Source organism: Rhincodon typus, chromosome 18 (genome assembly GCF_021869965.1).
Source record: "Rhincodon typus isolate 14 chromosome 18, sRhiTyp1.1, whole genome shotgun sequence".
NCBI classification, from domain to species: Eukaryota; Metazoa; Chordata; class Chondrichthyes; order Orectolobiformes; family Rhincodontidae; genus Rhincodon; species Rhincodon typus.
The window spans coordinates 15,896,045-15,922,272 of record NC_063349.1 but is presented as its reverse complement, the minus strand read 5'-3'; the positions used below and the strand labels follow the sequence as shown (position 1 = coordinate 15,922,272).

Sequence of the window (26,228 nt, the reverse complement as noted above, 5' to 3'; positions counted from 1 at the left end):
AGGGTTGTTCTAGGTTACAAAGGGACATTGATAGGATGCACAGCTAGGCTGAGAAGTGGTAGATGGAGTTTAACCCTGAAAAGTATGAGGTGATTCATTTTGGAAGGACAAACTTGAAAGCAGAATACAGGGTTAACGGAAAGATTCTTGGCAGTGTGGAGGAGCAGAGGGATCTTGGGGTTCATGTCCACAGTTCCCTGAAAACTGCCACCCAGGTGGATAGATTTGTTAAGAAAGCGTATGGTGTGTTAGCTTCCATTAGTAGAGGGATTGAGTTCAAGAGCCATGAAGTTATGCTCCAGCTATACAAAACCCTGGTTTGGCCATATCTAGAGTATTGTGTCCAGTTCTGGTCACCTCATTACAGGAAAGATGTAGAAGCGTTGGAAAAGGTGCAAAGGAGATTTACCAGGATGTTGCCTGGAGTGGAGGGAAGGTCTTATGAGGAAAGGTTGAGAGAGCTAGGGCTTTTCTCTTTAGAACAATGAAGGATGAGAGGTGACTTGATAGAGGCGTACAAAATGATCAGAGGTATAGATAGAGTGGACAGCCAGAGACTTTTTCCTAGGGTGGAGGTAGCTATTACGAGGGGGCATAGTTTTAAAGTGAGTGGAGGTAGATATAGGGGAGACGTCAGAGGTAGGTTCTTTACTCAGAGAGTGGTAGAGGCGTGGAATGCGTTGCCGGAGAGGGTAGTGGAGGCAGCCTCATTAGAGGCACTTAAGTGGCTATTAGATAGGCATATGGATGATAGTATAAGGTAGGGCTGGAGGTTAGATCGACCTTAGGATTAGGGTAGAGGTTCGGCACAACATCGTGGGCCGAAGGGCCTGTACTGTGGAGTACTGTTCTATGTTCTATGTTCTAGAGGGACAAAGGCAACAGAAGCATGGGAACACCACCAAATGCAAATTCCCCACAAGTCACGGACCATCCTGAATTTGGAAATATATTACCATTCCTTCATTGGTGCTGGGTTAACATGCTGGAACTCACTAATTAATGGTACTACAGGTCTCCCATATGCCAAGGACTGCACTGACTCAGGAAGGCAAATCACCACCACCTTCCCATTAGCAATTAGGGATAGGCAATAAAGGCTAGTCCAGACTGCAATACCCACATCCCACAAACAGATGAAAAAGAACATCTTTTGCTATGCAAGTGTTTACACTGTGTACTTTAAAGAAGTTTCCGTATCAAAGCAAATAGACTTGCATTTGTATTACAGCTCGTCTGACCTTAGGAGATCCTAATGCACTTACTGACAATCAAATTATTTTGAACTATGTCATTGTCATATTGAAGGAAATCCGGCAGCAAATTTGCACACAGCCAAGTCTCTTAGACAACAATGAGATTATGACCTGATAATTTGTTTTCACAATGTGATTAAAGGATAAGTATTGATCAGGATTCCTTGTTCTTCTTCAAAATATTGCAATGGAATATTTTATGTCGATTTGAGATGCCAAAGAATGGCCCTCCAACAGGCTGCATGCAGTGAGATCATGTCTGTGTTATTGCTTGAGGCAAATCCACTCCCATGTCAATGAACAACAAAAGATTCCAGTTGCATGTGATCTTACGTCAGCCTGCCACAGTTCCTTACACACGTGCTCGATAGCTAATATTAGAGTAAAGGTATAGTTAACTCTTTACTCCACACAGCACTCCCTCAGTATTGCAGTGATTTGGCAGCTATGTTTTATGTTCAAATCTCTGAACAAACACACACACGATTTCTGATTGAGGGGAAAAGTGCTACGACTGAATGATGCCTAACATCAAGATCTGAATTTTGACAGACCGCAGCACTTCATGAATTCAGTTCCTATTCTGAGCCATTCTCAGGATTGGAGATGTTCTCATTTATGAATCCGACAATCTCTTGATCCAATTTGCAATTCAGTGTCTGCTGAAAACATTTGTTTCTGCATGACCATGATAGATTCCCTTGCTATTTTGAAAAGTTTGAAATAGCTAAACAGATTGACTTTTCCCAATTCGTGGTGTAATAAGTAGTTGGTACATTTAGTACTGCCACAAACGGGTTAAAGCAATCAAAGGCTTAAACAAGCAATTCCTCTCTCTCTGCAGCTGCTGCCTGTTCCACTGAGAGTTTTCAATATCCTCGTATGTTTTTATTTCTTGAGGTAAACTCCAATTTTCAGTTTCAATGTGTGATTGTGATATTATCAATAGATCATAAAATGGAACTTTCCTCTTTGTAGTCATGTCCCTTGATAATGCTTGATGAACTGCAACAAGAGTGATGGCTGACCATGTCGGCAGATTCTGTTAAGGGGATAAATCCGTAGCAACAGTCACCTGAAAGCAAATTGAAAAATGATCAGCTTGTGCCTGCAGTCCATCACCGTGGCAACAGTCGTCTTTCTGTTGCTTACAACAGCAGGTAGGAAGCTTAATGTGATACATGAACACGTGGTGATTTTTATAAATGTTGAAATGAGTCATCAAATGGAAGGACAGGTGGAAGAGAAAGAGGAGGGAGCTTCAATAGAACAATAAATTATAACATCTGCAAAATCTTTGAATTTCCATAACCAACCAAGAAAGGGTTAACCTAATTTTTAATTGTTGAACATAAAGGGTGGTGGATGGATGGATGAGGGAATAGGCTGTGATATTTAAGTATTAACTCCATTTGAGGACAATAGCATTTTAAAGATATATATTTTTTTAAAAAATGGTATTAACAAGTTATTGCTAAAACAAAAAGCATAGAAAATCTGACACCCCAGGAGCATTATACCCTGGGCTGGAGGACAAGCTAATGTCTGCATTTCTGGAGAGGTGGAGGACTGTCCTTTGCTCCACATTGAGGAAGGGAAGGTCACCAAGGATCACTGAAGGTCCTAGTGACGGAAGTGCAGAGGGGGACAGAAACCCTGTAACTGCAGTTGGAAAGATGCCATCACATCCCTTCAGCCATAATGCTGTAGAGTCTTTAATATGTACGAGTAAGTATTTTAAGTCGAAATCAGATTCAGAATGAGCTGATAGGAGGCCATTCCCAACATAGATTTCACTTCCTTTATTAAGGTGATTTCTTGTGCTAAACACAGGTTAAGCTGACTATTTAAGTTCAAGGCTCCATTTGGCCATTGCTAATGCCTTGGCACACTGCTGAAGATAGTCCCCCAGCCTTTTTTTTAACAACAGATTATCAATAATATTGCTCAAATCATTTAGCTTTCATGGAGTCAGCAGCATGAAGCAGTGATGCTGTCTGATCTGAGGAAGTGCAATTAAATCATTGTCTCACCTTGAGGAAGACCTTGGACCAACTGTCCCTATATAATTGTGAGGAATGAACAGATGTTGCACATATTAATATCTGTAATATGACAGTGAAGGACAGCTAGTGTTGAGGTGATTGATGGAAGAAAGAACAAGTATATCATTAAGTGAATAATTTCTGAAACGTGGAGGTGGTAGGATTATGTTGCACTGCTGGAGATGACAGAAAGTGAAGGAATAAATATGTAGGTCAGTGGGTAAGTAGGTGACAACAAACAGGCCCTCACAGGCCTGAACATGATAAACAATTTACTATTGTCCCAGTGATCGAAAGGAAATAGTTTCATAGGAAACTGTTGAGGAAAGTCAAGCTGAATAATAACCACAAAATATTTTTGAGAATTTAGTATCACCTTAACAGGCATCTAACTCCATTCAGTTTTTTTTTGCTTTCTTTAAACAGTAACCTCAGCACATTTCCGTGTTTGTGAGCCTTACGCAGATGTCAAAGGGCGCTACCACTTTGGCTTTCATTGTCCTCGTCTTTCAGACAGCAAAAGCTACATGTTGTGTTGTCATCACAACAGCACGACCTTTAAGTACTGCTGCAATGAGACCGAATTTCAGGCAGTTATGCAGCTGAACATGACGGGACAGGCAGAGGGCTACATGCACAAGTAAGTATTGCAGTTCCTGCATTCAGCGAATTTGATTAGATTCTGATTAAAATACATGAAATATCAGAGAAAGAACCGTACATTTTTTGTTACATGCAGGAGGTGAAGTACAAAACATGGGATGTGTGTGGAAAATCAATGCAGCCGCAAAACATGAGTCAAAAGGAGACAAACAGGGGGTTGGAAGAACACAGCAAGTCAGGCAGCATCTGGAGGAAATGAGCAGTCAATGTTTTGGGTATTTTCCTCCAGTAGCTGCCTGGCTTGCTGTGTTCTTCCAGCCTCCTGTTTGTCTTCCTGTATTCCAGCACCTGCAAATTTTTTGTCTGTATGAGTCAAAAGGAGCTGGTTAGTTTCTGAAGAAGGGTCCAGACCCGAAACGTCAGCTTTTCTGCTCCTCTGATGCTGCTTGGCCTGTTGTGTTCATCCAATTCTGCACCTTGTTATCTCAGATTCTCCAGCATCGGCAGTTCCTACTATCTCCGGTTAGTGGTGATCTGGGTTGGCCTGGGCTTGGAAAAGAACAAAGGCCATTATTAAAAGGTGTAATCTAATAAACACCTCTCCCCACAACAGCAATTCAAATTTAGATTTCATTGTTATATCATTCTTCAAAAAATTTGATTTAAGAGATTTGATCCCTGGTCTTTATTGATATCAGTTTCGTACCAGGAAGGGTACTTTTGCATTTTAACAGCTAATATTGGGGAAAAAAAGCCATCTTTTCCATTCACAATTCAATATTCCTTATTTGAAAGTAATGTTATATTAAAGGCAGACCAACTCTATTGTGATAATTGCCTCAGTATTGAATTAGTTAACACACGTGTGAAGAATGGGTGGTTGGATAACAGCTGCTGGTGCCTGGGGAACCATATTCCAGCATGAGCTGCAGTCTTCAGCAGAGAATATTGATCCAACTTTTGACAAATTGGGAATTATTTCCAGTTAAGTGTACATAAAAATAATTGAATTAACCTTTTTTTACACATCCAAGTACATAAGAGAAACATGTAACAGGATACCAATTTTTTCTTCAAATTATTCCCAATTTAAAACAAAATTGGCAGATCTGTTTTTGTTTCAAAAGTTTAAAATTCTAAATATATTCATCTTAAGGTTCACTGTAAAGTTTATTTTGTCTTCCCTGCTCTCTAAAGATCTTTCCACTGATGATAATTTGGGTCGAATCTGAGTTACTGTTTTCCATTTTCATTATTTAACACATAACAAAGTTCTAAAGAAAATAAATGATATTTTACCAAGCAAATTAAATGTAATTTTCAGGATTATAATAAAGATGTCCATTACCTGTCTGGATTTTAAAAGTGTGCCATTAGAGTTACGTACCAAACTGTAATTTCTTTTTTAAGATTTTGTTTTTCAAATGCAATGCTATGTGGTCTGACAACGGACTTGCTCACTCGCTCACTTGCTCAAAAATATGAATTGGAAAATCATGATGTGTACTCACTGAAATGAAGTTGAAGTAATTTGGAACTTTAAGTGGTGTTTAAAGACCTCTTTTGGTGATAATAGTGTATAATTTTTCAAATGAGGTTTTTTTTCTTAAAGACAGTTCTGAAGTTTAAAGCAGTTTTTAAGTTTAAGATCCTTTTGCCTAATCTTACCTCATGCCTCTCTGAGGCCTATATAGCTACAACGGCACAATAACATGCCAAGGATCAGACATCTAAGGTATGAAATAACCTCTCTGTGACTGAATTGAATGTTCATAATAGGACTGACAGGCACTGAGCTTTCCTTGTTTCTTACTTACCACTCTCCTGACTGTAGAATGTTGTCAATTGCACTCTTAACAAGTGCTCTGGGATTAAAAGGTTAAATGTCGCATTTCTGTGAAATACCTTTCAAATGGTTTGGTTGAACAGTGATGTCATGAGCTTTCTTATTGTATTTACTTAATGTACTGATTTGCAAGATGTTTGTATCTGAGAGGTAAGGCAAGTATTCAGGTTAATTTAACATTCAGATTAGTGTTCTCATATTTTTCTTTTCCCATTGCCAGCGAGTATTCAGCAAACATTGTCAGGAACATGAGTGAATATCCCAGTTAGAGTGAATTTCTTCTGCTAAGCAAAAAGAGAAGTTGTGAATGTATTCCATCAGAAGCATTGAGAACTTGAAATCATCCTAAGGAAAATAGCGAGTCTATTTGGAATGTCTCTGAGTGGTAGAGGACAAGCACGAAGGGAGATGAAGAGGTTTCTTTTTTATTCAGAGATAGTAAGGACTGCCAATGCTGGAGTCAGAGATAGGCTTCGCAGTGGGGTTATAACTCACTCAGGGATAGAGATATCCCTGATCTAAAAGAGTGCTGGTAGCAGATTCAGAAATACTTAGAAAGGAGCAATTTGCAGCTATATGCACAGACACTCATATGAATACTCAATAAGTTGGAGACAAACCATTATATATAATCCCTTGGACAATGTGACTTTTGCTGATGAAGGGATTCCTGGTTATGATTTAATCAAGCTACAATTGGGATATACTGGCCATGACCTTATGGGCATCCTGGGCAGTTGGAGAGTGAATATCATTTGACAATCCATCCTGTTTGTTTATTGTAATCATTTACTTTCTCTTCAGATCAGGGCAAGTAGCAAAAGGAACAAAATCCTTCCTATCCCGTGTCTGTGTGGGTTTCCTCCGGGTGCTCCAGTTTCCTGCCACAGTCCAAAGATGTGCAGGTTAGGTGGATTGGCCGTGCTAAATTGCCCATAGTGTTCAGGGATGTGTAGATTAGGTGGGTTATAGGAGGATGGGTCTGGGTGGGATGCTCTGAGGTTCGGTGTGGACTTGTTGGGCCGAAGGGCCTGTTTCCACACTGTAGGGATTCTTTGATTCTATGATTCTATCCTTCTCTCAAACTAGCTAGTAAATTGTTTGAACTGTGTAAAGACCCTTTTTTGGCATTGTGGATTGAAAGTGGGGAAAAGATATTGCTTTCACTCCTTACACTCCCTACAATGTAGAAACAGGCCCTTCGGCCCAACAAGTCCACACTGACTCTCACAGCATCCCACCCAGACCCATCCCCCTACAACCCACCTAATCTACACATCTCTGAACACTATGAGCAATTTAACATGGCCAATCCACCTAGCCTGCACACTTTTGGACAGTAGGAAACTGTATAAGAAGATGTGTGCAAATTAAAAGCAAGTTACTGGACAACATTATGAGTTGTCTATACAATGTTGCCTTGTTGGAGCAGTGAAGGAGAAGCTCATACAAATCAGCATGACCTGTGTGTGTTCAGGGAAGCTCTTCAAAGAGTTAGTCTTTTGTTTGGCTTTTCAATTGACACCATTTGTTGTGTGCGCAGGAGAACTGAGCACAGTCACAAATTCTGACTGGAACAACTGCAGTTTCACACAGCCCCCGTGGGTGGGAATGAAAACAGAAGAAGTCAGAAGCCACAGAAGGTTGTAGCATCAATACCTTTCACTTTCCATTCCTTCGCTCTGGAAAAACTCTTCATCTGGCTCTCTGTCAAAAAAGTAGGGAAAAGCTACTGAAAGAAAGAATACTAGCGTCCACAGATAAAGAAAGACCCCTGGATGCAACAAAGCAGCCAGTGAAATTAAAGAATAATTATTGATGTGCAAATCACATCAAGATATCATGGAAGAAAGAAAAAGGATTGTGGAATCAATCAATCTAGTTTTAGATTTTAAACTGCTGATATAGAACTGTGTTCCTCTAAGTATTAATTCCCCCTCCACTCATAATGGGTGTGTTCATCTGTTTTTCTTTATGCGTGTGTGTATGTGCAGGGGTGAGTTAAGAGTGGTAAAATTTAAATTGTAGAAAGTAGAAATCCTGGCATTTTACTGTTCTTGCTTAAATTATATAGTTCTAGATTACAAATTCATCTGACTCGCCTTTTTGCCATTGATTATAAAAAGAGTTTGCTAACAATAAATGATAGAATCCCTACAGTGTGGAAGCAGGCCATTCAACCCATAAGTCCACTTTAACTCTCTGAAGAGCATCTAACCCACCTCCTTCACTGTAACCCTATATTTCCCATGGCTAATCCACCTAAATCTGGACACTATGTACAATTTAGCATGGTCAATCCACTTAACCTGCACATTTTTGGACTGTGGGAGGAAACTAGAGCACCCGGAGGAAACCCATGCAGGAACAAGGAGAATGTGCAAACGCCACACAGACAGTTGCCCAACAGTGGAATTGAACTCAAATCCCTAGCATTGTGAGACAGCAATGCTATCCAGTGAGCCACCATGCGTAGTTAATAACAATATTTAATGATAAAAAAAACTGGCATGTTAATTCTTATAACCTGAATTAGACAGCTGGGTAGAATTGGGTGATTTGATGGTTTAATCAAATTTTCACATTTGTGACATCTCTGGGACTAGCAAGCCTTGATTTATGACATGCAAGCTGTTGATAACCGTGTCTGCTGACTGGGTTTCCAGGTGCCGCAGACCGAGTTTTTCGAAGGAAATCAACACATTTGTCTCCAGAAAAACAGATAAGTCACCCTCTGCATCTTTAAACCAACTCACTGTCAGAAGCAACAGATAACCGAAAGATAGCAGGAGGACTGCTAAATTCATTCTGAAGCCAGCTAAGCCATCATCCTCCACAAACTATATACCCCTTTTAATTCTATTGGATTCTAAATTGCTTAATCTATCCTTCTCCACTCTGTAATTTATTCATGTGTGTGTGAAACTTGCATGTATTTAATTTTTTTACAAAGTCCAGGTTATGTCCAATATGATCTATTCTCATAATTATTATAACTCCAGAAAACCTGTTTGATCCATTTTTTTATGATCACAGCACATATACATTGAAGCACTCCCTGCATTGGCATGAATATCCATTTTAACAAAATCTTAATCTGGTCAAACAAGGAAAGGGGAAAGCAGGAACCTAATGGACTCCTCCTAATTCAATTTCAACAGTACAAACTTCTATAGCAAAACTGCATTAGTTACAGAAATTAGGGGCAAGAGTCGTAAGCTGTGAAATACTTGCTGGAAGAGTTCAATGTCAAAGACATTACAACTTTACCAATTTCTTTAAAGATGGCAAAATTCCCTCTAAAACAACATCGACCAGCTACTTACAAAAACATACACAGGTGACATTTTAGGGCATCCAAGCGTACCAATTGTTTTCTTTGGCAAATGGATGTTTTTAAACAATGTCACAAGTAACTTGTTTTTCTGCAGACTGTTCCCCAGCCCCAATATATGCGGCATAACATCTAAATCGACTGTAATAATAGTTGAAAAGAATCAGGTGGCCACTACATAAGGAGCAAGGGGAAGTACACAGAGTCCAAATGGGGAACTGAAACAACAATGAAAGCAATGGATGGAGGTGACAAAGCAAAGGGAAATGGGTAGAAAATTCCAGAAGAATAAAGTGTCGAGATTGTGCAAGTCCTTGCAGGCAGCAAAGTTGAGGAACGGATCAATCAGTTGTAAAAAGCATCCATTTTTCTATCAGCAGGAGATCATTGTACAGATGGGCAATACACTCACAAAGAAACCTATTGGTTCTGTGATGTTGATTTTATCATGAATATCTCAGCCGGTTAGTGACAATAGTGGATGAGTGCTTTACTGAACACTTTGAATTGTGGCTTTGCGGTGATCAATGGAAATGAGATGAAGATGACTAAGGAAATCACTGGTCACTGTTACTGAACACTTGGTTTAATTCATGGAGTTTAGATTGTGACCTTTGTGCTTACACAAGTGCTGAAATCAGCAGTGCTGGGGTTTCACAAGATGTCTAAGGAAGATTGAGTTCTGTAACTGCTCAATCATACTCACATCTTGTCAGACAAATAAATTATTTTCCGATTTCCCACAAGGAAACCTGCTGTTGTTTTCTCACTTGAAAAAGGAAGCCACCTCGAAGAGAAATATCAACCCTCAATTAGGTCCTTATCCTTTCTTAGTACAGTTGATTTAAATGGAAGACACTTGTCAGGAATTGGTGATGTAGTGGTTTACAATACTTTCTCTTTCCCCAAACAGCGTTTAATAAACTCAACAGTTTTAACCATACCTTTCCATCTGAAATCTGACGGGTAAATAATTGAAATTAACATGTTTATCTACCCAAAGTCAATAGATTCTTTTTAGCAAATGTACAATGCCAATGATGTAATTAAAGCCTGACACCTTTTTTTTACCAAATGGGAAACTGCAACTGAGGCTGAGGACCAGAGGCATCCGGCCCCGATTCCAACCCTGTCTGCTGAGATAGATCTAGCCACGGTCCTACGGATGACAGAGCCTCAAACTCAACAAAGACAGCACCACATATATCTGGCCCGCGGCAGACTGTCATCAGAGAATGAGGCAGCATGTTAGCACTGGTGTTGGTGGTGAGGTAAAGGGAGCTGGGGATGGTACACAGGAGAGGCATTTGGAATGGAGTTCCCATCTCCACGTCTCCTTTCATGATCATTGCTCTCCTGAGTCAGCACTATGTCACACTGACGCACTCCGCTGCAGACCAGCTTAGTGAAAATCAGTGGCACTATGTAAGGTCACAGGTAAAGTACCTGTAAACTAGTTTAAGGTGGCAGACATGTCGACATTCCAATTCTGCATGGCTGTGCTGACGACCTGTATGGGAACATTTATGAGCATTCCTTGAAGCTCCATGATAGTTGTCATCTCTCTACAACAGTCACTCTCTCAATTCCCTCCTTCGTTAATCCAATAGCAGTCATGTTGGATTACTGCATGCTATCTGTTATTATGGAGCATCTGTGTGGCACTTCTTGCAGTCCTTGGCTAAGCTGCTGATGTGTTCACAAGTGTTTTCCCTCTTAGCACAAGCTTCCCTGGATTCAGCATCTGTACCCAGTTGATCAGAGCTCAGACAGGGTTGAGCCTCATGTTGCAAACTTTCCATAGCCATCTCTGCTCCCAGCGCAATCTTGTGCTCACTTGTGAATTGGACTAACTGTCCAGGTGAACCCAGCAATCTGCGACTATCTGTGTTTGTGCACTGTTAAATGTCCTGTGACTGTGTACTCTCAGAAGGAATGAGTTTCTCTGTAGAATTATCATCAGGAATTATCATCATGGATGTCCTGCAGCAATTGCTGTATTTATGAAGACCCTGGAAGACAAAAGAATACGATTTGATCAGTCCAAGGTCTTGTGTGTATTGGAAGTATATGTAACCTTGTACCCAACTATTTGTCTCCCCCATTTCTGACAGAGAGGGATATAGATATCCCACTTATCTCCAGGATAGCCTTCTCCAGGTCTATGAACTTGACTATTTGTGGTGGTGCACCTCCAGCCTCTTACAAGAGATGATATAAAAGAGCCTTGAGTGAATAAAGGTGAAGACGTCACTGATGGATAAAGTGCATTCAGTAGGAACGACCACGAAGCAAATGCATCAAACTGTAGACCAGTTGCAGTGTTTGTTAACAGTGGATTATTAGATGGGGAAGTGATGAGGTGAATGGAGAATGTAGAGAGCTGCTGCAAGGCAGGGTGAGGGTGGACATGGTGAGGAGACATGGCAAAACAATGTGAAATGGGTGAAACATAAATTTTCATGCTTAGGTAGATCAACAAATATCCACATTTCCTGATTTGCTCAGGTCATGAATATTCCTGGTGTTGTTCATTGCATTTAAATTACATTGTTACCATCATCCTCACTTGATTATATTTTTGTTTCAGTAACTACAGTGCACTGATTGGAGTATGGATTTATGGATTTTTTGTCCTAATCCTGCTTGTACTGGACCTTCTCTACTACTCTGCCATGAATTATGAGATCTGTCAATTTTACTTGTCTAAGTGGGGAATCCGAGGCAGCTGGCTGAAGCAGGATGAGGGCCAGTGGAACAGTTCTTCTCAGGCCCAGGCCCCGGCCCCGGCCCCGGCCCCGGCCCAGGCCCAGGCCCAGGCCCCGGCCCACCCCCAGTCCCAGTCTCAAGCTCCAGCTTCATCACCATTGCGTTTGCAGACGTTGAAGTCGGATGCTCCCAGTCCAGTCTTGATGTCTTTTCAAAGTTCAACTGCATGGTGAGTAAACATTGTTTCTGTGTTTTACTTTTGGCAAACAGCCCTTTTCTAATGTCCTGCTGTATTATAAATTCTTAAGGATTTGGGAAAATTGTGAATTTCATTCCCTAGAAGGATAGGACAGCTCCTCTTTCCCTTTTTTTTAGCTAACTTCCCTCAAGTACCTACTTTTAAAAAATGAACAGCAATAAATCAAATCTCCCAATGTAAATCTTGATGGAAATCACCTGCCAATAATCCATTAATCTGGCACCAAATTAAGTCAATGAAGCATTGATTTGTTTTAAACGGAGCAACTTTAAATCAAACACAATTAGGGAGGCAGCTGAATATTTGTGAACCAGATAAACGCAGGGATTCGGGGAAAAAGAGAAGCTTTTGTTTGAACAGCAGTAAAATATCATTTTGGATATGTCCATACCAAAGGTGACAGGGATTGTGATCAGATTTGATTTTAAAGCTGAGTGACTCTTTTCAAACAATTCAGGATCATTGAGTAAAGAGTTTATATCTCATTAGGCTGCCTCAAGCTGGAGTTACCATTTTGCCTGGAGACACACTCACTTCTTAATCACAAGGCGTTCAAAAACTTGTGAGCACATGTCTTCCATTAACATTTTGGTGCGGCACTCACAACGTGACCCATTGTCTGAAGTATCATCTTTCCCACGCAGCATTCGCACTCCAGCTGGCAAAGATTTTCCTCATTCGATCAAGATCCAGATGCAGAGTCAAACGCACAACCTAATGCCACACTATGTCACAAGTAGGACTCCAACAGTGAGTTTACTTAGACTGATTAAATAATGACTAGAGGACACACCCACCATCCTTGACAGACTCTCTAAGCTTGGGAAGACCAATAACAGGTTCAGCCAGCTGCTATTGCAGGCAAGGGGGACAAACCTCTAAAATGCGTTTGCAACTTTTGATAACAAAAGTGGCCACAGCCGTTCTCTAGTGGGGACACACAGAAAGGTGGTCTCAAAATCAGCCTGGAAAATAGAGGTTACAGGGAAAGGGCAGGAAAGTGGACATGAGGAGTGTCAGATGAGCTATGATCCAATTGAATGGTGGAGCAGGTTCAGGGGGGCAAACGGTCTATTCCTGTTCCTATTTCCTGTGGTCTAGCATAAGCCTCCAGGACTGCCACAATGAGGCTACCTCCAGGCAGATGGGCAAGCAGTCATTCTGCCCCTAATCCGACCCCAAGGAAATGCTCTGGAAGGGGAACAGTGGCAGCAAACTAGCATTCCAGTGGGTTCATGGTCCAGTGAAAAGCAGGAGGCCTCTGTCAGATAGAGGCTGGTATACCAGACACCATACAGAGTACCACCCATGACAGTAGATTTAATAACAATGCTAGAATTGGAGCTGAGAGAATGGAGAACAGCAAGTTTGAACAAGTTGGGGTTAGCAGAGAAGTTGAGGTCATGTTTGCCACGCTGGGAGTTCCCAGTGAAAACAACATGAGAAGTTAAGAGGCCAGAGGGAGCCAAACAATCCAGGTGGGGGCAAAATACTGGAAATGGGTGAAAGGACCTGTGTATTAGGGGAAGGATTCCTAGCCATGGAAGTGGGTGTGAAGATGAAGGCATTGGAAGAAGAGCTCAGGCTCAAGTCCTGGGGGGGTGGGTGTAAGGAATTGAAACTAAGGCCTTTGCTAAAGGCAGACCCTTTAGGGTCAGAGATGGGAAGGTCAGAGGGCATATGGCATGGCATGAGATTTTGAAAGATTATGGGATGAGAGAAAAGTGAAGGGCAAGAAGAATCCAGCAGAATGTTTGTACCCCATGAGTTATTGAAGCTTCACACCTGAAAAGAGAAAAAGAATTTTGTTAAAATGTAGGATGCGGTGGAGGATGAAGTAAAACATTGGACTGGGACAGCTTTGGGACAGTGTGAGTTGGAGCTGCCGAAGAGAGACAGAGATCAAGAACATACATGTGGTTATGCATGATGTTGAGTGTGGATCCCAGAAGAACAGTAATTCAAGGAATTCTGAATGTCTAGGAAGTATGTGTAATGGTGGGAGGATCCAGAGTGGAGTTTTGATCACAAGACTTGTGAAATAAAGCAGAGTCAGAGACATATGCTAAAGAAGGAGACGTGGCTGTGAAAGTGAGGTTGGTAGATTTCTGACCAAACATGAGAAGGAGAAATCAATGAAGTCGAAACAAACAGAAATTCTGTCAAAGAGAAGAGAAAAACTGCTTCAAGGTGGGCATTCCTAGAAGATAAATGGCAGTGAATTAAGCAGTAAAACAAGTTGTATACTGGAAATTAGCGGAAATATTTAGGAGATATGACAGCAGCCGTAGAGAGAGAAATCAAGTTCATCTTTCAGGTCGACAAGGTGCAGGGCTGGATGAACACAGCAGGCCAAGCAGCATCATAGGAGCAGAAAGGCTGACGTTTCGGGTCTAGACCCTTCATCAGAAAAGGGGGAGGGGAAGGGCGTTCTGAAATAAATAGGGAGAGAGTGGGAGGCGGATAGAAGATGGATAGAGGAGAGGATACAAACAGGTCGAAGAGGCGGGGATGGGTGTAGGCGGGGAGTTAGGGAGGGGATAGGTCAGTCCAGGGAGGATGGACAGGTCAAGGGGGCGGGATGAGGTTAGTCAGTAGGAGATGGGGGTGCGGCTTGAGGTGGGAGGAGGGGATAGGTGGGAGGAAGAACAGATTAGGGAGGCGGGGACGAGTTTTGGGATGCGGTCAGGGGAGGGGAGATTTTGAAGCTTGTGAAATCCACATTGATACCATTGGGCTGCAGGGTTCCCAAGCGGAATATGAGTTGCTGTTCCTGCAACCTTTGGGTGGCATCGTTGTGGCACTGCAGGAGGCCCAGGATGGACATGTCGTCTGAGGAATGGGAGGGGGAGTTGAAATGGTTCGCGACTGGGAGGTGCAGTTGTTTATTGCGAACCGAGCATAGGTGTTCTGCAAAGCGGTCCCCGAGCCTCCGCTTGGTTTCCCCGATGTAGAGGAAGCCACATGGGTACAGCGGATGCAGTATACCACATTGGCAGATGTGCAGGTGAACATCTGCTTGATATGGAATGTCTTCTTGGGGCCTGGGATGGGGGTGAGAGAGGAGATATGGGGGCAGGTGTAGCACTTCCATCGGTTGCAGGGAAAAGTGCCGGGTGCGGTGGGGCTGGAGGGGAGTGTGGAGCGGACAAGGGAGTCACGGTAAGAGTGGTCCCTCCGGAAAGCAGATAAGGGTGGGGAGGGAAAGATGTCTTTGGTGGTGGGGTCGGATTGCAGATGGCGGAAGTGTCTGGGATTTCAACTCCCCCTCCCATTCCTCAGACGACATGTCCATCCTGGGCCTCCTGCAGTGCCACAACGATGCCACCCGAAGGTTGCAGGAACAGCAACTCATATTCCACTTGGGAACCCTGCAGCCCAATGGTATCAATGTGGATTTCACAAGCTTCAAAATCTCCCCTCCCCCTACCGCATCCCAAAACCAGTCCAGTTCATCCCCGCCTCCCTGACCTGTTCTTCCTCCCATCTATCCCTTCCTCCCACCTCAAGCCACACCCCCATCTCCTACCGACTAACCTCATCCCGCCCCCTTGACCTGTCCGTCCTCCCTGGACTGACCTATCCCCTCCCTAACTCCCCACCTACACTCAGCTTTACTGGCTCCACCCCCGCCTCTTCGACCTGTTTGTATCCTCTCCTCTATCCATCTTCTATCCGCCTCCCACTCTCTCCCTATTTATTTCAGAACCCCCTTCCCCTCCCCCTTTTCTGATGAAGGGTCTAGGCCCGAAACGTCAGCCTTTCTGCTCCTATGATGCTGCTTGGCATGCTGTGTTCATCCAGCCCTGCACCTTGTTGTCTCAGATTCTCCAGCATCTGCAGTTCCTACTATCTCATCTTTCAGGTCAATGACTTTTCATCAGAAATGAGAAAGTTATGAATCGTTTTTGAGCTAGTAAAGGGGGAGGCAGTCTGTAGAAGAATAAAAAGTATTTGATAGTGGGATTAAACAACAAATATTTCATGCTGCAAGGCCAAATAAATGGTGTACATGGTGGCTCAATGGTTAGCACTGCTGCCTCATAGTGCCAGGGACCTGGTTTGATTCCAGCCTTGGGTGATTTTCTGTGTGGAGTTTGTGCATTCTCCTTGTGTCTGTGTGTGTTTCCTCCAGGTGCTCCCACAATCCAAAGATGTGTAGGGTAGGTGGACTGGCCATGGGAAATGCAGAGTTACAGGGTAGGGGGTGAGTCTGGGTGGGATGCTGTTTGGAGAGTTGGTATGGACTTGTTGTGCTGAGTGGCCTGTTCCCACACCGTAGGGATTCCATGATCTAAAGGAAATGACAAAGAAACAAGAGGGGGAGGAAAAACAACTCAGCAAGAAACCTGGGACAGAGGTTTTGATACGACATTGTGGGACATACAGTTGAGAAGGCTTTAAAATGCACAGTTAGAAGAGTAACTGCTGACCAAGGACAGAAGGGTAAGAGTGCACATGAGGTGGAGAATTAAAATGATAGCTGACTGGAAGTTCAGGGTCATTTTAGTGGACAGGGTGCTCCCACAGTCTGTGTTTGGACTCTCCATTGTAGAGGAGACTACCTCATAGGCAGCAGATGCAATATACTAAATTTAATTAAACATATTTTCATTTAGAATAAATGTTTCAGACTTGGTTGTTAAGAGGGGAAGATGTTGCACCTCTTGTGCTTGTATAGGAAGATACCAAAGGAAATGGAGGGGATGTTAGGGATAACAAGGTGTTGCAGAAACAATAGTCTCTTTGAAATGGTTTTAATACCAAGTATTTACTTATTCATAACAAGCTTTTTCAAAATATATACATTTAGCATGAATCATGGATACAGACCAGTTAAATCATATCATCTTAATGTGGTCTATAAACATTCCGTCTTTGTTCAGATGGAATGAAGTTAGCATGATAAAGGCCTTTTTTGCAGCTTCTATTCTCTTGCTTTCTGTATCCACCTTCTTCTCTGAAAGTGCAGATTTCTGACAGAGACACTATGCAACACAGCCTCACAGGAACACAGTTAAGGAGCGATTTTACAGCCAATGACCCCTGCTGCCTTGAGGAATAAATCAAGCAGAGTTTGCATATTTTAATGAAAGCAGACAGATTAAATAAACCTGCTTTCAATTATACGTATATGCTCCCAATAAACAAAACAAAAATATATATTCCAAAAAAGAATTTGCAGTTCGCGCTCATGTAGTTCACACAAGTCACCTTCGCTAAAAGATAGATAAAATGAACTTGAGAGAGCTTATGGGGAAAGTGTCAGTGTCTGGTTGGCACCATATCTCTCCCTTGATGCTGTGGAGTACACTTTTACTTAGAAAAGCATAAAGTATACACAATTTTAAAAAAATCTTTTATTGCATTCATAAAACACGGAACAAACCTCCAACGCAGTAATTGCTGTTTTACTACCATCAAACAATTGAGTAAAATTTAATTTAAAATTAAACACACAGCTCCACTTAAATTGGAAAGGTGACCTCTTAACCAAAGCACAAGTCAGAGGAACGTTTTGTGGTAAAAACTAATAGGCTGAGGTCCATTGCTCTGAACAGGAGTAACTTATCGGCAGGGTGCCTGTATAAGGAGGGTAAAAGCACAGATATGGTATTATATTCAATCTGCCTTTCATCTATACAATTTGTCTGTAATCAATTGGAGTAATGGAGGGATGAATCAGATGGTGAAATGCAGAATGTAGTTTTTTTTTGCTGGAAAAGTGATAGAAGGTCTTCCTGCCCCTGAGTCATTTTCATCTGGCCTTTTTGTGGGTCAGGAAGACTTTGGGTATGAAATGCTCATGTGTCCCTTTCAAGGTCCAGTTCTCCATTATGAGCATTCGACAAAATTGTAATTCGTCCCACACACATTTTTTTGTCTGCTGGTGTGGGTTTTGGGAATGTGGTTTGAAATACTTCATAAAGTGCAATTCCTTGGTGAGCTCATGACCAGTGGGGTGAGGCTGCTGAGCATTTGGGAACATTTTGACAGGCAACATTAAAATGTGTTGAAAGATGCAAAGATAAATTAACTCTTACATTGACCATCATTGTGTAAGTTATGTATTACTTTTTAATGCACATTTATCATTGAAGAAAGTGCTATTATGCATTAAAAAGCAAAGGTGCCCTGTCAATGTCTATTTTCATGGCATGTGCTAAGACCTAGCTATTTAAAAAAAAAACAATCTTGAAAGTTGGAAAAATTCTCTGCCCCATACCTCTTCATGGATTGACAGGCATTTCATTTTGAAATATAAATGAGACACCACTCTGTTCTGTTTTTTTCAAGCAGTGTAGCTAAGGACATCTGTTACAACAACTGGAGTGATTATAAATGCTTGGCTGGGTTTCAAAGACTTTTAGTGGTTTTACCTCTACACATTGTTGAAACAAGAATGATTGAAACTATAAGATGCAATAATGACAGATGTACCTTTGATAAGATTTCTTGTTTCCTGACATACCTATTAGGTATTTAAAGGAATACTTAATTTTTTTGTTTTGGAGTAGTTACCTTCAGTATCAATGCAAATGTGTTTGAATTTGGGGTTTATTATATTTTTAGAGGTTAACTTTGCTTCAAATAAATTTAAAGTAATTCTCACTGCCATGGCATGGCCCATGAGCACCGTATATAGTTCATGCAAGGCGTGTGGCTATGAGGATGCATGGGCAATATGAAGGCGGCATGATGAATCTGAAGGGGCATGGGATGGCTTGAAGGGTGCAGGGAGGAAGTGGGAGGTGATGTTTATGGGTCCTTTAAATGTTGCTGGAAGCTGTGCTGCTGTATTGGAAAACTAAGGTGAACATTCAAACTGGGCCACACTCCTCAATCTCTACTGCAATCTGACCTTTTTGTGAAAGACAAAAGTCCTGAGCAAAATCACATGAACTGAATGTGCACTTTGAAACACGCAAAATACACAGGCTGGGTTTTCCCAAGCTCATAGGCATACGTGGACCATGATCTCCCTTTTAAAAATAGAAATGTAATGCTTATTCCACAAATGAGGTTGGCTAAGTTGGGGTGGCACAGTGGCTCAGTGGTTAGCACTGCTGCCTCACAGTGCCAGGGACCCAGGTTCAATTCTACCCTCGGGCGACTGTCTGTGTGGAGTTTGCACATTCTCCCTGTGTCTGCATGGGTTTCCTCCATCAGTCCAAAGATGTGCAGGTTAGGTAGATTGGCCATTCCATAGTGTCCAGGGATGTGCAGGCTAGGTGGGTTAGCCATGGGAAATGCAGGGTTACAGGGATAGGGTGGGTGGGGGGGATGCTCCTAAGAGGGTTAGTATGGACTTGATGGGCTGAATAGCCTGCTTTCATGCTGTGGGGATTCTATGAAGTGAAAAATAATTGTACACCGGTGGGAGTGAGAAAGAAAATTAGAAACATGCATCCCAGAAAGAGATATTCCTTTCCTCTGATCTGTGTTGTAAAGTACAAGGAAAACCATAAGCAAGACCAATCACAGTTTACATGGATAGTCAGTTTGATGCTTAATGTCTTTACCTATGAACTGCATGGCCTATCACTATATGGAACTGTGATTTTTGAACTTAGCTCCTTATTTCTGCTGCTCATGGCCACACCCAACCCAAGCTTTATGAATCTGCCAGACATTGTTATGGCCTAAAATATGACCGTGGGAACACAAAATAGCATGTCTTCTACAGTAACATTTCTACAATTAGGATAGCTCTTAGCAGCTGTCGTTCTTACATTTTATTTAAAGAATAGCCAGCTTAAAAGGAGGTTCATAATGACAACTCCGAAGGTTTCTGGTGTGGGGGTTTCAGTGTTTTGTTTCACTGGGAGGTTAAATTAGTATGGGAAGGCCAGCAAGTATGTACAAGAGTGATGAGACAGAGAGAAAGGTTGTGCATCCATGCATAAGACAGAAACACATTATCTGAGAAAGAATTAATTTGCCCTTGAGTGAGAGACTGGATGAGAGATAACATGCACATGAGAGAGCAAAAGTGTGAGAAAGGAATTTATGTGTGTCAGTCAGAGTGACTGCATACATCAAAGGCAGCATATGAGAGATAAAATGCAAGGGAGAAAGATAATGAAGGAGTGAGAAAACGTTTGTACAGGACTGACTGACTGAGGTGTTATGTATAGATATGTTGGGACCTAGTCCGGTTGATTCGCCCATTGACTTTGTACAATAGATTTCTGAGTGATAACTCAGAACTGTTGTGTGCAGATATGTCTTTAAGAGTTTCCTGGGTGAACTGTCAGTGATAGTTGGGGAAGGTTAATTCGATTGACAATCTGTAAAAGCAGACTATTGCTTGTAACTTACCAAACACAGCAGTCAGGGCAATACACATTACTACGACCAACAAGTGTTTGTATTTATTGCTGAAGCACATTGAAAATCAGCTCTTGAAATGATAGTTCATGTAACTGAAAGCACTAGTGCTGTTCCATTTACCTTTCATTACAAAATCATCAATGTTCAGGACATGACACTCAAATACTGATTGAAACTACTCAATCTTCTGATATTTCATTCTCAGCATTTTCATGTTCAATAATATTTAGTGCTAAAGTCAATTTTATTTGCTGGAAGGGAATGGAATTTTCTGCAAATTATGTTACAAACTCTATGCATTAAAAAACTCAGATCCAGAGGAAAGGAATTAAGTAACAAACACAAGCACTGAAAAACAGTCGCAGAACATTATTTACCAACACGATATGTTTATAATGCTGTAATAGAGATGATAACTCAACGTGGGAGAATCATTGCATAGTAACTTTTGTGTTCTGTTTAATATTTAATCTTTTAAAAGCTAATAAAAAGGGCCATTCGGAATACCCTAGCACCAATTTTCCAAGCACATGTTTTAAATTTCAATGTATTGCTTTATATGTGAACTGGCTGACAGATACACAAACAAAGATAGCATGTTGTACATTATTTCAGAGCATTGACATGAAGACCAATGTGAGTAGCTGAAGGTTAGAACAATATTGTACACCTCAAGGGGTTGCAAAAGAGACTTGCTGGCAAACTGTCCATCACCCAAACTTCTCCAGGCAACGAATGCTTCACCACCACTGTTACTTCATGAAGAATGATCATTTAAACAAACAAGGCAGCAGCAGTTCAATCTCCCCATCTAATCAGCTTGTTCATACAAAAATGCAAATTAGAAGCTAGAGTAGGCCACGAGGTCCTTTGAGCCTGCTCCACCATTCAATGAGATCATGGCTGTTCCGATTTTAATCTCAACTCTACATTCCTGTCGACCCCTAATAACCTTTCAGCACTCTGCTTTATCAAGAATCTTTCTCCCCCTGCCTTAAAGATTTCTAAAGATTCTGCCTCTACCACCTCTTAAGTTTGTTCAGTCCTTTGTTTGCTTTTAAAGAGTATCTGGGTAATATTGGCAATGCCAACAATTGATTGGTTATTATTCTAGGGCCAGAATTAAACCCTAGTAGCATTTTCTTTGATACAATATGTCACCATTTTTCAATAGTGAGGCATTTCTGTGCAGAAATCACAAAGCAATATTTGCGTAGAACTGTACATGTCCATCATTCAAAGTGTGTCTGAGCATGCAGAATGATGGAAATTGAGAGGTACGTTTCCATGTTTAACATTTCCCCAAAAATGGTATGGAGATATTGGCAGAGAAGGGTTTTTGTTTGCTTGATATGGATCAAGACTCCTTATAGAAAATTATGTTGCTTGCCCAAGCCCAAAGAGATCAACAACAGTTTCTTTTACCAACTTTGTGAGAAGTCAACTTGTCTTTTGCAGATGCAGAATAGTGCCTGGATATTGAGAGAAGACAAGAAGAGGGAACCACTGAAATACAGCAAGAGGATCATCTCAGTGACACATCTGTAGAGTGAAGTAGCTGATAGAGGACATGGTGCTTGATCTTGATCCTGACTGTACAGATATTCCCAAAATGGGCTGAACTAGTAGCTCATGTGATTGAGTGTCTGGTAATCGAGTGCAATATTGGGAAACGTGTTTACTCAAACTGAATGTGACGTGTAAGCAATAGTCTTCATGTAGAACAAAAACACAGTAAACTGTGTGCACTCCAAAATATTCACCATTACCTTGTCATTAGTGTTCCTCAAGACTGTGCAGAGTTATATTTCTATACCTTGGGCACACACACCATCTCTTTACCAAATTTCTCATTGCATGAGAAATGAACAATGGATGAGTAAAATATTCTCTTAGGACCCACGTAACTTCTAGTCTGCATCAGTTTGCCTCTCACTCTCTGATGTCAAAAAAGTGACTTCAGCCTCGGAACACATTATGGAATATCTCTGTTTTAATCATCTGTAATTTGTATGTTTTAATTTGCAGCTTTACGTTTAGTTCCATTTTCTCTGAGCTTCACACTGCTTCCACTGATTGGAACCATGGCAATGTTATATGACAGGAAGAATTGTTCCTACTGTCAGCTGACAGGAAGAGGGTTTTGACTGACATATTATACCCTGTTTCTGTTTTGCAGAATTCCTAGAATGAGGGCTGAATTATAGAATATATTCCTACATGATCATGACTACTTCATGTTTGATTGATTTGCCATTCGAATATATTGAATCAAAAATAAAAAGGGGTCCAATAATTGTGGAAATTATTACTTATATGTTAAGGGGTAGGTACTCATCTTGGGTGATGGTGATGGAAATGGATGACATTGGATCAGGTGCCCATTAATCCTAGAGCTTAATACTCAATGAATTAACACCAACTACTGAATGTAACAGGCTGTTCCAATAATTCCTCTTCTTGCATCACTGCTTAAGACAAATTACTACCCCTTAATTTTTCTATCTCCCCAAATCTAATTTGTCAAATGTCTCCAGATACCCATTGGCCCCATCTCTCATCACAGCCCTGAACTCATGCCTTACCTTAAACTCAACCAGTACCAACTCAATTTTTACTTCTCAGGTCCCCACAAATACATTTATCCAAATGCAATTCTAATAAAAACCTAAGGCAGGAATTAACTGAAAACCTTAAGGTCCCTAGTTTATTACATTACCACTATTCCCCCAGATAAGGTTGGAGATAGCAATATTTAACTTAAAATGCGTAGAATTTATTGTTGGTGGTACATGTAATGGGCATTTCCACGCAGACTGGAAAGTCACATACTGTACTCAAGGTACCTACTGTTAACACAAAGGCTTCTGTCTGAGTCAGCTGACTTGAATCAGTGATTGGACAGCGAATAAGACAGAGCAAAGTACAAAAATAAGATACACCACCTTGACAAGAAAGAAGTAAGGACTAACTGCCACACCCAGTTCGGATAACAACACATCATGTAAATGAAATGTTTTGATGAGATTGCCCTTCAAATCCAAACACTGTTAAAGTGAATGAGACAATCTGAATTTAATCAGTCCATTGTTTGATGGTGGAAAGCACATGGTTCATACAGATGAATAAGTGTTTATTACACGTATAGACTGAAACACCAGGTGTGTTGACTGAAGCACAAACCCTGAGAAATTGGCAGCACCCACATTCCTTCCTGTTAATGTGACTTACCAGTGATCTTCAGTAATGATTATGGAACATGATCAGTCGACCACTGAAGATCTGAAACAAACAGGCATTGTGTGAAAGAGTGTAACAACCATTTTGCGGTTTTCAGGTGTGGTAACATTTTCACTGGTTCAGCATCAGGGGTCGGCCATTAGTCGGTCACAAGTAGAGGAAATTATTTCGTTGTGGATCTGACAGAAAAGATAATATTTGCAGGGTGTCCAAGGGCTTTAGTGATGGAAACATAGGAATTGATCATCTCACAAAGTGTTTTAATGTAAAATATGTAATCTGCCTAGATGGACAGAAATAGTAGAAAATGGCAATGGAGGGAATGTTTAAAAAAAACCTTGCCCAAATGAAAAAAGTGGGAAGAAAGAAGCGTGAAGAAAATAAGGGTGCAATGTATAGCAACATTGTCCAAACAACAATGTTTCTGCCACTCACAATATCTGAATCAACTGATTCAGAATATCAGACCATCTGAGTCAATGACACGCAATTCAGAACCAACATTTTCTCTGCTTCATCCTGGACTAGCAACTCAGGAAAACAGAACGATGTTGATTGTTGGGCATAGAGTTCCCGCCCCAAGCAGTCTCATTTGGTTATGTCCTTTAAAAATGTGATGCTTTAGTCCTCACCTGAAATCTGTATTTTTTGTATTTTAATGCATAGTGAGTGCATTGACATTTGAAAGATGACCAACCATCATAGTTGGTATTTAATGAAATCAAATACAACACAGCATCAACTTTACTGATTTATCAACAAATAATTGTCGATCATTGTCATTCACTTATGTATTTGCTATCCCCTGTTATGATCATGAATCTCGGTAACGCAATCATTGTATTGCTGTTCAAGCGTGGGGTGGTGTGGTGGAATGCCTTCAGATGTAAAATATTAACCATGGGAGTGCCATCCCTGCATTCTCTATGGTTACCTTGAAATTTTATATGGAAGGACTGAAATTAACTTTGCACTGCCTTTAAGCAGGAACAGTTGAGAAATGATTCGACAGTGTCTCACATCTGTCATGTCATGCTCAGTGTTTGTGAAGTAGTCTGATCTTTAAGCAGTACACACCAGATATACAATACCATGCTGTGGAGAACACTGTGTAGCTTTCGCTAAGTATTGTGGTCAGTTGACCATGAATGTACAGATACTCAGTAATGGTACAGTGTTAAGCGTATGAACTAGGTTCTATGTCCAAATATATTATATTGTATCTGATGTATACAAATGTCATGAAGTGTAACAACATGGGACATAACAGTGCCAAGACACAAATGTCTTGAATTAGATTATTTATTTCGATGTGTATGTGTTTGCGTTTGTCAAACTCACAGTTTTAATGGGAAACAGAAACATTGTACACTGACAATCTGTTTTTGCGATAGACTGTTTAAATAAACACAAGTTAAGTGAATATATCCATTAAAGTGACAAGATATTGTAAACCTGGAGCACTTTTGTCTCTATTCCCATTGCATTCATACCTGTCAACTGAACCATTTTAACCATTAAAGGAATCGAAAGGCTTTTCATTTGTTTTCTTTCCCTTGATTATTTTGTATGTTTACAATCTGAATTGCGGACACATTCTGCATTATGTCTTGTACATCAGTTCCAACTTAATTTTTCCCCAGGACCTTTAGACAGTTAAGTACCTGTACTTTCTCCCCAGGTCCTTAGTGACTCCTACCTCCTATAATGTACAGACCTACAAAACCCAGAGCTATCATCACTTAACATCACTTGTTGAATTATCCCTTCTTCTATTGTGTCTTTTTGGAACTTGCTCTCCCCTCACACATTCGTCCTCAGTTGCAAGAAGAAACTAGTCGTTCTCTTTCTCTTGTCCTTACAGCCTCACCCACAAAATAATTGTATGAAAACTTCTCCACTTCAGTGGGTTTTCATTACAGTGTTAATTATAAGCAATTTATATTAGAAAATGTGAGAGAAATAGTGGATCAAGTAAAATTCTTCTTAGTATTTTACATTGAAAACTTGGTTTAGCTATTTCAGTACCAGTAACCAGGTTATTTATTATCCAGATTCAGGTTCCTATTTTGGTTTATTATTTATGTTCCAATAGATGATGGATTAAAGTATGTGGACACTATGGATTTTAGGCCCCTAATGCTTTATCTAATCCCCTTCCATTTTATTTGTATGAGTTTATTCAGGAGTTACATGCAGAAAAAGACATAATAGGTGGAAAGTTCATAGTGATGCAAACTTATAGAGGCCTACCTTCAGGAAGGGCATTAGTCGACTGGTTGCCCTCTGTCCAGTTGGTGTGGATTGCTGTATTGAAACAGAACATCCTCAGTGGGCACTGGAAGAACTTGAAAGGACATTAACCTGACATCACACTACTGACCAACTGATGCAACTGCTAGCAAGCTGGCAGTGGTGAGAAGGTAGCAGCGATGGGAAGCTGGCATTGGTGGGAAGGTGGCAGCGATGGGAAGCTGGAAGTAGTGGGAAGCTGGCTTTGGTGGGAAGCTGGCAGTGATGGGAAGCAGGAAGTAGTGGGAAGGTGGCAGTGGTGGGAAGGTGGCAGCGATGGGAAGCTGGCAGTGGTGGGAAGGTGGCAGCG

At 41.1% G+C, this 26,228-nt stretch overlaps 1 protein-coding gene across 2 annotated transcripts in view; it reads left to right on the top strand.

The window, feature by feature from the left end:
• shisal1 (shisa like 1) overlaps nucleotides 1-25,143 on the top strand; it is a 163,422-nt gene extending 138,279 nt beyond the window's left edge. The window contains exons 2-5 of one of the 2 annotated variants that reach the window (XM_048607668.1): nucleotides 2,235-2,416; nucleotides 3,728-3,941; nucleotides 11,675-12,022; nucleotides 21,845-25,143. In XM_048607668.1, the coding sequence (XP_048463625.1) occupies nucleotides 2,350-2,416; nucleotides 3,728-3,941; nucleotides 11,675-12,022; nucleotide 21,845 (630 nt within the window). In that variant the 5' untranslated portion in view covers nucleotides 2,235-2,349 and the 3' untranslated portion in view covers nucleotides 21,846-25,143. Of the gene's footprint in view, nucleotides 1-2,234; nucleotides 2,417-3,727; nucleotides 3,942-11,674; nucleotides 12,027-21,844 lie in introns of those variants that run through there. The other variant, XM_048607667.1, reaches the window with a different exon arrangement.
• The last annotated feature ends 1,085 nt before the right edge of the window (nucleotides 25,144-26,228 follow it).